This window comes from Merops nubicus, unplaced genomic scaffold (genome assembly GCF_000691845.1).
Source record: "Merops nubicus isolate BGI_N331 unplaced genomic scaffold, ASM69184v1 scaffold14855, whole genome shotgun sequence".
NCBI classification, from domain to species: Eukaryota; Metazoa; Chordata; class Aves; order Coraciiformes; family Meropidae; genus Merops; species Merops nubicus.
The window spans coordinates 50,395-60,912 of NW_008607748.1; the positions used below are offsets into that span (position 1 = coordinate 50,395).

The 10,518-nt window shown below is 39.5% G+C and overlaps 1 protein-coding gene across 1 annotated transcript in view; it reads left to right on the forward strand.

The window, feature by feature from the left end:
• The first annotated feature begins 405 nt into the window (after positions 1 to 405).
• The window catches only part of ELOVL6 (ELOVL fatty acid elongase 6), a 22,472-nt gene continuing 12,359 nt past the window's right edge, over positions 406 to 10,518 (forward strand). Inside the window, exon 1 of the mRNA XM_008940054.1 lies at positions 406 to 531. Coding sequence (XP_008938302.1) covers positions 461 to 531 — 71 coding nt within the window. The 5' untranslated portion in view covers positions 406 to 460. The remainder of the gene's footprint in view (positions 532 to 10,518) is intronic.

A 10,518-nucleotide genomic window follows, 5' to 3' on the forward strand; every position in this document is an offset into this window, starting at 1 on the left:
GGAGACTGCAGGAAACAAAAATTGATATGAGGAAGATAAATGAGCTACAGAACATGATCAGCTGGTGCTTGCAGAAGTATGTCTGGGGTCTGCAATGTCTGTTCTTTTCCTCATGTAAGTTCAGGCTTCATAAACAGGGGGAGAATGGGAGCCAAATTTGGCTGTCCTTCTTCAGAACTTCCCCAGGATCGGTTTTGCCTGTACCTGGCCCTGGCCCTATGTGCAGGCAGGTAGGTTCGTGCACTAATGGTGGTCTCAGCTAGGCTGCAGGAGTGTCTTCAAAAGAGTTTCTTTTCAAAGAAACACACAAGCCTTTGGCAGTTACATCCAGATGTGACTCTGCTGTGTATCTAATACTAATTAAATACTTTACAGGTGTTGTTTGGTTTTGTTTTGCAGGAAGAAATCATTCCTGTTTTCTGCTCTGTATGCTGCCTTTATATTTGGTGGTCGGCACCTAATGAACAAACGGGCGAAATTTGAACTGAGGAAACCACTAGTGGTCTGGTCCCTGAGCCTTGCCGTCTTCAGGTAGGCATTTCTTCACACCAGCTGCCTTTGACAGTAGTCCATGGAGAGGGTTTGGGGTTCTTCACATACAACAGCACAGCTTATGCAACAACAAGCTCACCCAGAAACGGCATTTCTTTATTTCTGCTGTTCAGGGTTCTGTCCTGATCCATTCCTCACCATTGAAATGATTCCCTTTGACTTGCCAGATCATACAGTGTTTGAAGAGGAGAGAAATCAATAACCCTCTTGAAGAACAAAGGTGAAGATAAAGTGAGGACATGAGAAAAAAACACTTATCATTGCAATAAATTTACCATGTAAGCAACAAATGGAAATAAGCACTTAAGATGTTAGTCTTGTTCTCACTTTCTAGTTAGTATTATGTTTATATGGGTGCATAAATGGAATACTTAGTCAGAACTCTGATCTCCATTACAATGAGGTAACTTACAGTCACTGCTTTGAAGACAGGTAAATTAGGCCACTGTAATTGAAATCAGAATCTGGCTTCTGGTTATTCCATTGCAAAGAGCTTGTGAATGTAGCAAAACGTGGCTCCCCAGGGAAAGGCTATTTTTTAATGCTGCACATCTCTAGTTGTGTGTTGACTCTGTCATTGAGTCATTGGGAAATGTGAGGTTCAGAATCTTCATAGCTGCTAGAGTCGAAAGAAAAACTGACCAACCTGAACTCCACTTTCTCCACTTAATATGGTAGCTTTTAATGGGGCTGAAGACAAATGAAGGAATGAACAAACACTCATAAAAATACCCTTTACAAACAGACAAACTTTTAGTACAATTTACTAATAACAGTACACAGAAGACCTGAGAATTTTCCTTCATTTCAGGGCCTGTTGGGAATGTAAGTTATAGTTCAATTGACAGCATAGAAAACATTTGCAATCCATTATCAAACACTGATACCTGTATCTTTCTGATATAATAATTACTGATTATAGTAGTTTCCAAGTACATAAAACAGGTTTGTTGCTGAGCAGCTGTGAATGGTGCATGATTTTTCACAGGATTGGAGTAGGTTAAGCTGAGAGTTTTATGGAGTTAAAGCAGCAATGGAGAAGTTTGCTTTCTTTCATGACATCCTTTTTTCTCCCTCAAAATTGTTCTGTCACACTGACACTTTCTAAAACTCTGGTAAGGGAAAATAAATTGTATTTCTAAGTTGTCTCCTCCAGCTAGGACATGCTAACAGAAGAACTTTGTGTTGGCTTGATTTTAATAGTTCATCGATAACTTTGAAAAAAAAAAAAATCCTAGTGCAGACAAAACTTTGAGCAGTGTGGATAACTTTGAGAGCAAGTGCTAACAATGAAAATTTATGATTTTCATCTGGTTGCATTTGGCGCTATATTTCTGGCAGTGTGTCTAACATAGTTTTGCTATTAGGGTCCTGTAAGCAATTACATGTAATTACGAGTAATGTATTTGTCTGCCATGAGTGGTTGGACTGAGGAAGAAAAACCTGCCTGGAGAGCCCTCAGTATTGTGCCTCAAGGTCAGTGTGAGGCTTTTTTCAGAGTCCTTTTTTGTCTCCTTTCTAGCATGCCTACCAGTTTACCTGCTTCAAATATCCTCAGAAATAGTAACACTTAGCAGAGGCTGGAAAGATGTGTTTTGGGCTTCAGGAAAAATAGAAATTGCCTGCCAGGCAGTGACATGGTCCTTCTTCAGACTGGATCCCATACGCCTCGCTCTTGCCAAGATCATTTACATGTGGTAGCAGTTACAGTAGGAAACTTGCCACGCTTATAAAGAAACAAAACAACTACACCACCCTACTGAGCTTGCAGAGCGTTCAGGAGCTCGGTCAAGGCTGAGTTTTGTGTCAACAATGGCAGCCCGCAGGATTTCTAAGGCAGAAAAGCAGCTTTATTTCCCTTTGGAAGCATTGACAAGTTTTAAACATTTTGTCTCTGGAATAAAGGTATCACTTCTCAGTGAAAACTTCTGTAGGAGCAGTGGCAGTAAACCTTGCTTCTCACTTGGAAATCACTGTGAAGACATCATCTTCTGAAATCTTTTGCTGAGAATTAGATGGGAATATTAGGAATATTCTTCTTGGGTTGTTGGGTTATTTTTTTTTTTTCCCTCCCTAGCAGGTTTGTTGGGCTTGTTACAAGCATTGAAGATTTACTGTTGTCCAAAATGTTTTCAGTCTTTTGTTTTGTTTTGTTTTCTAAACTTCAGTTAAGTGTTTTTGCCCAGCCTGGTTATATAGTGAGGTCCTGGGAGAGCAGCTTTGTCATGCTCCATATCAATGGCAAACCACTGTTAGGAAGCTGACATAAAAGTTCCATCTTCATCTCATAAGACCCTGGGGTCACTGTTACTGATTCACCTATACATCAAAGTGCCAGTCAGCCCTGTATTTCTGAATATTTCCTGGGGTTAAAAATCTGAAAAAAAACACATTGATTCTGAATTGCCAGTTTTATATTCATGCCACTTTCAACATAATGTTAGGATCATTCATTGAATTTTTTTGCTTGGAATATATCAGAAGTGTCATGCTGGCATCTCTAGGGATCAGAAAAGCTGAGACCAGGACTCTCACAGAAGGATGTGAAGTCATTAATTCATGTTTTCATTATATCTCAGCTGGATTTTTGTAATTCCTTTTATAGGCTGTAGAGTCTGTGTATGGGTAACATCACTATCAAGAAGCTTAAGCATGTGTTTGATTGCCTTGTCATCGCACAAGAGAGCAGCATGGCACCTTTTTCACTTGCTGTACATCCTTAAGGGGTCCCAACAGAAATATCAGGGTCAGGGCACTAACTAACATACTAAATGGTTGTCTTCTATAGAGAATACTGTCACGTCAATGTGGGAGATGAAGAAGCTGAAACATCCAGTGTGATGAAATCATTTGTAGGCAGAGACTAAGCCTGACCATGGCTGGTGCAGTGAGAGGAGGAATTTCTCTTTGTCTAGCCAAACCACACAACCATAATGCTATTATCATCACCTGAGATCACTTAGATTCTAATCCAAATGCAGCTATCTTTGTAGCAGTGGTGGAAATCACTTGATGTCAACACAGGATTTCCAAATGTCTTTCTTCCTGGGAAACACGTTCTCTCGAAGTAGTAGGAGTAGTATCAAATGTAGCTGAAAGGTCACTAGGTGCTTGCCACAAAGCTAACTGGAGCCTCAAGAGCGAAGTATACCAACAGCAACAGGTCTTATATTTGACAGACAAAACCAAAAAGGCTCACTGGAAGAAAAGTGACTCACTTTGCTTTTATAAGATCGGAGTAATTGATTTGTTACTGCGAGCACAGCACCATGTTATAGGAGAGTTTGCACTTGTTCCACAGATAGCTCCTAACAAGGCAGTCCGAGCCCAGTCCTGAGCTGAACTGAACAGAAAAGACTAAACATAACTTTCAAGAAAGGATTTCAATTGCTTGGATTTGTGACTCTCAAATACATTTTAGTTATCATGCTTATAAGAGGAAAATTGATGAAAAATGATACAAATTTACAAGAGCTGCCATTCACAGATACTTGCCATGGAGATTAAAACACAGCTTAATTTCACATGTTGCTGAGCAACCTATCAAACTCTTAAAATAGTCCAAAATTTTATAAAGGTCCTTCCTGAGAGTACATTCAAAGAGAAAATGAATCACTTAAAAGAGAAATATTTGCCAAACAACATTAAAATTAATAAGCAGTGTTTAAGGTGAATTAATAATCTTCTCTCATAAATTCTAAAGCATGTGACTTTCATGTGAAACATTCCCTATATTTGTAAAGCATTAATGCGTATTCTCAGTAGGACATTTCTTAGAACCCAAATTAGTAAAATGTTTAATATATACCTACTTAATAGTTTATTTCTGTAGGACCATGTTCATCTTTATGTACTTACCTGATTTTCTTATATAACTGATACTGGAAACATCTTTTTAATTACCATTTTGGAACAGAAGTTGTAATTTGGGTGACCAGTAGGAGTCAAAATTATTAAAGAGAAGACAAAAATCCATTTGATGAGACCTAACAATTTAAAAAGAAAAATTTCTTTTCTGTAAGCTGAACTGTATTCTCAGTAGGGAAATACTATGGTGTTATGCAGGGTGAATTCATACATTGAAAAATAAATGCTAGCTGGCATTAAAAAAATAGCATAGAGGTGATCAAAATATGTAAACTAAGAGCAATAAAATACTCCAATAGGTACCTTATTTATTCCAAGTAAGAAGGGCACCCCATGACAAATAGTTTTTTTCCCAGATTCGTAATTGATGCCATGTGACGAAATGCTGTGCCCATCCTCTTCTGAAATTTCACCTCTTCATTCACTGTGCTGTTACTACTGTGGACCCTGCTGTGTCCATCAAAGTAATTTTGAATGTAAACTGTTTTTACTATTTTTACCTAATTAAAAGTAAACTAAGAACTCACTGTGTGACCTGGCTGATGCTACTTTAGAGGAGATAGGGATAGGACTTACAAAATCTTACAAAAATCTCTTTTTTTCACTGCTAAGCTAGGCCTCCTCACTTTAAAAACTTATTCTTTTCTCTGTTTGCTTGCTTGTTTTTCTCTACTGCTGCAAAATGGAAGTTTCTTAGCAGAGTGAACTTGATGCATTATTTGGAAAGCAGCTGTGGCACTCGTTTTGCCCCTATTCGTTTCCCACTCTCACAGTCAATGATTGTTGACACTCAGTTTGTCACCTTGACTTATATCTTTCTCACGAGATCACCCCGTCCCAGCCCCTGTGAGCCCTCACAGGCCACCACTTGGCGTCAGTGTCATACTCAAAGCAGAGCGCCCTGGGAGTGGGACTTTTCCCCTCCATTTTAAATGGGGAGCAGACTGAAAAGTGTATTTGAGGAATAAAGAACATCTGCCTGGTGGCTTAAGAATGGAACTGAACTAGAGGGAGAGTGTATCATTCATTCAAAAGAAATGAGACTTTCCATCTGTCCCCCTGTGAGGTCACTTCTGCATTGTATTTTCTTCAGAGTAAGTCCCCATCAGCTTGTGCTTTTTGGAGGCAGTGGGAATAAAACACTGAGAGGTGCTAACTTGCATGACCTATCAAATAGAACATTGCATCTGCAGACAAGCAGGTTAATGACCACTGCTTTAGTGAAGTCACCATCTTGTAACGAGTTTTAACTCCTAAAACAACGTGCATCCTGGAGTCTGTACCATTCAGAGTCTTCCATAGGCTGCTGAATAAATAAAAGATATTTGTTATTTACCAACTCTAGGTGAATCCCTAAGATCTGAACTTCTCTAGGCGTGTGCAGGAGTAATGCCCCAGGGAGGAGAGAGTGAGAAAGGAAGATCAGTGGCTCCAGGCCTGTGATTGCCATTAAATTTATGGATCTGAGCAGCTCATTACAGCTGTATTACAACCTTTAGCTTCTTTAAGCCTTCTTTATTCTGTCAAATGCTCATCTTTTCCTGTAACTTAGATTTTGCTTACATTGTTATCTGCCTATTTTACAGCTTTAGTTATGGCTAGCTCCATTGGCTGGCTTGAGTCTCTGCTAAATCTTTTACTTTATTACTTTTTGGCTTTATTTGCCTAGGATAATTTTAAACTCCTGAATATATACATTTCAGTGCTATACATGACAGTTACTCTACCAACTTGATACATCTGATCCTGTAAGTATCTTTAATTTATCCTGCAGAAATAGATATACCACTTTTTTTTTGGATTATCATTTAAATCAGTGCAGTATTACAGTTACTGTAAAATTTTCTTGAGATAATGTTGGATGCTGAGAATAATTTCAGTAATGACACAGGAACAAGAGCAAATGCCCCTGAAGCATTCATTAGAGATTGCCTAAGAAGTACAGTGTGCTTATGAATCCTCATGGGCTACTTTGGAAGTCCTGAGATGGATTTCTTAATTCATATGAGATATCACACAGGGCTTAAGCTGAAAATTGATTTTTTTTTTTCCTTTTTAGTAATTTAGCCACAGTCCAAACTTGCTGAAATAACTATCTAAGATCTAGGAAATGTTTCTTGACAGAAAAACATTTCACCAAGTGCACAGCCTTCATAGAGTGTCAGGGATCTTCAGCTGTCACAAAGGTCCAATTATTATTTAGTGATGGACGAGTGAGTTATTGCTTGAGAAATAACAGCTTTCATCAAGAAATATTGTTTCTGCAAGTTCCTACTCTCCATGTGTCACGTAATCGGGGAGAAGCGTGAGGTAACAGCACACTGAGGAGGGCAAGGCCAGGTCATAGGTGATCACTATTGATTATCTTGTAACAGTTTTTTTTGGAAGTCAGATGAGATGCAGGGATGGGTGGGTAGACCTCAAAAGTTAGTTTTCATTTGTTGAAAGAAAACACTTAACATGTTTTTCAGCAGTGTATGGTTACATGGGCCTTCCTGTGAGCAGCTTCTGTCATTCTTTCATGTTCCTCGGGTGATGATGGAGTGCAGCTGCCCTCCAGCCTGACCTTTGCTCTTTGTTTATCTCTGCCAAAACCCAATGGGCCTTGTGTCGCCAATGAGTGCTCTTGGCAAGACTCTCCATGCAACCATAACCGTTTTTACCTCCACCAGTTATTTTCTCTGTTGCAAAGACTACTTGTAGGAGTCTAGCCGTGGCATTTGTTTTTCTGCTATGCTTTATAAGCTGTGCAGGTTCTCCCACCAGCTCACAGAGCTTCGCTCTATTGATTATGTTTGTACTCTGCTCCTCAGGATTGTCTGAATATAGCTAATACCAATCATAAAAAAAGGCAGGTCTGGAGGATCAAATTGCATTTCCTGGAGAGGGAATTCAGGCTCTGTGAGGAGGGACCAGAAGGTGGTAGCTGTGGTAGATTGATTTTTATCCACAAATATAAATAAGCCTCCCAAGTAGTAGTTGCAGCAATTGGCAGAAGTGTTGAGTTTGCCACTTTAGCAAGAGAGAATCAGATGGATTTTACTCTGCTGTGGTGTTAAAGTGATTAAAGTCTCCAGATGATGGTGTCCATTGATCTGGAGCCCAGTAGAGATGTCACTGTTTGGGTATGCTTAATGAGGTCCCTGGAGAGGGAAGGAAATAAGTTAAGCCTGGATTTCTTTCCAGTTTTGTCAACAAAAAGGACAAAGAGATGATTTTGTGAACCAGGTGAGTTGTGACTAGGAAGTTTGCCATAGAGAGGGAAGGGCTGAAGGGAGTGGCCCCACATTGAAGGATTTATTGCCAACGAGAAAAAAACAGGCTGATGCAAGAAGCACAGTATCTACCCTCACTTGAAAACCACAGAGTGAGCTGTCACTTTAATATATCTCGTTTCTCTCCCCAAAATTTATCACAAGGGAAACTAATAACCGCCCAGGCATGTATGCATATGCTTATGGGTATATAAACCTGTATAAATGATATATTCTTTCTTAGAGCCATGTAAAATATTTGCACAATTTTTAGATTGCTGAGAGCTGGCCTGGCTTCATGTTTTGGTCCTAACTGGAAACTCAGATGATTTGCATTGAAAAGACTACTGGAGAGACATCTGGATCAGATAGAGTAGAAGGGGCTGAAAGGCAGTGCTTGTGTGTTTGCTTCAGTGATGAGGGTCTTTTTTAGAGGTGGAAGGGGAGTTCTCTCAAATTTAGCCTTGGGATTTCGATAGGACTGAACCCAAACCTCAAAGTATGCATGAACTTAAGCAAAAAGAAATCTTCTGATGAAAAGAGCGAGAAAAAATGCAAAGATCAGCACAGCTTCTTCTCACACACATGGTATTGAGAGCTAGAGCAACCCATTATAAAACACTTCCAGTACTGCTGACCACCAGGTTTTTAGGGTAAGCGAGCACCACTCTGTAAAAAAGCATGTGTTATTCCTCATCTCCCCCTTTTCCTACCTTCGTTTTTAGCAGTACTGTGGCTTGGACTCCATCCTGAGTGAGAGACTATCGCTTTGAAAGAGAGCAAGGGAAGACTCTGTGGGTAGGCACAAGACCCCTCTGTTCTCTTTCCCAGTCAGGAGATGGGCAGAGGCTGAGGAGCAGCTGGACAGCAATAAGTTAGCAGGAAGCTTTTGCTTTGGGGACCTCTTACATTCTTGGTATTCTCATGCCCTTGCAGAGACGTTAACTGTTTTTGTAAATACGTTTTGGAGGCACACAATTCTGTTATTCAGAGCAGTATATAGAGCGAATATGTAACAATAATATATGATGGGAATTTTTCTTAATATAACATTGATACATTTCCTGCTGCATTCTTCACCATAGTCTACGTGTATCTTCAAGCTTTTGAGTCAGTCTCAAATTTTCTGTCAGATTTTCAGATTTTCTGTTGCCCTCTAAAAGAACCATATTTGAAACAGGATCCAGTGGGAAGATGCAAACCAGTGTCTTAAATGCCTTTTCAATGGCTTCTCAGAGCAGAGTAGCTGCTGAGGGCATGGTGCCACATTTTGAATTTGCAGTTGCAAAGGTGACTGGAAAGATTCTTGCCTTCCTTGGTCTTAGTTTTCCCTGCTGTAACTGAGAGCAGTGAAATAATGTCTTAAAAAAAAAAAATGTGGAGGAGAGACTATTTTAGCTGCATCATTCACCAGCCCAGTTAAACAGCACAGTCATGCAACCACCCAAATCATGACAACTTGGCAGGCAGCAGGGAAGTGGAGGCAGCAGCCTGTGGAGTGTGGTGGAGCAAGCAGAGCTTGCTGTGGGACATGCAGATACAGGAGCTCTGAGCAGGGAAGAGCCACAGAGTGCCAACTAATTATTGCAAACAACTTGTTGGAGAAAAGAAATGTTTTCAAATAATGCATTCCTTTAGCTGGTGAGGTAAAATCGCAAGCAACAACAAAAATATTAGTAATTTCAAGCTTTCAGGGAGTTTGAGGAGCTAAACTCATTTCTTACTCTAGATCATTTATGAAAATTGTGCTCTTAATTAGAATAATTTCAACGTTATGAAGACTACAGATACCTCATGGCCTTTCAGACATATGGGCTGAAGAGGATGAGTTCTGTGTTCTTTTTAAAGAATGAGATTAACATGCTCTTAAATGGCTGTTTTGTTAATTTTTGAAAACTAGCTTTTAAAGGTGTTCATTTACCATAGGAAAAAGACATACCACGAGACCAAGGTGTTCTTTCCCATCTATTTTTCTTGCTCCTTCCCGTTGTAAGGCAATAAATAATGGTCCCAAATAATTTTATTAGTTGGCTAGGCCTTGGAGGACACAGGTACAAGGAAGTTACTCTGCTCTCAGTTATCTGCTAGCAACTGAATTCTGGTAATTGAGCATGTGGTTGTTTAAACACACTTACACAGGGACAAAAAATGGTAGCACAAACCTTCTCTGCTTTTACAGTTTACACTAAAATTTATTTTTACAGTAAAATCACTATCGACAGAATAAACATGTAAATAGTTACCATCATAGTTCATCAGCACCAGAGGAGACTGAGTAACATGTCACATCTATGCCCAAAGGTAGTTTTCTTAAAGGATGATATGAGAAAATGGTAGCCAGTGTGATTTGGTTTTTTTTTCCAGTGAAATGCAAACAATGTAGAGCAGAGAGGGCTTCAGCTTAGGTGCACAGTAATGTAATGATAGTCCTAAATCCCAAATGTATAAAAAGCAAGCATAACAGTCCTCTGCAAGACTGATTTGAAATAATGAGATTTTTTTTCGTTTTACAATGAGAGTTTAGGGTTCTGGTTTTGTCTGTGGTGGACTCACTGGTTATGTCTTCAGGCTTTTCTTTCATAGACCTGGGTAGATAGAAGCCTTTTAAAATGAACTTCCTACAGAATCAGTTGCAGCTGAATGGGTTTAAAAACCTTCATATTTGTAGTTTTATCAACTGAGGGCATTAGTAAAGGAAAACAGGAGATTAAAAGAATATTGGCATTGTATTTTCCATCTCACTGGTGTGGGTTTTGTGCCTGCCTGGGTCACAAGGAATTAGACACCCCCCACCATGAATTCTGATCCATACCTGATTTTCTTCTGGAGTTCACTGATGCGAGTA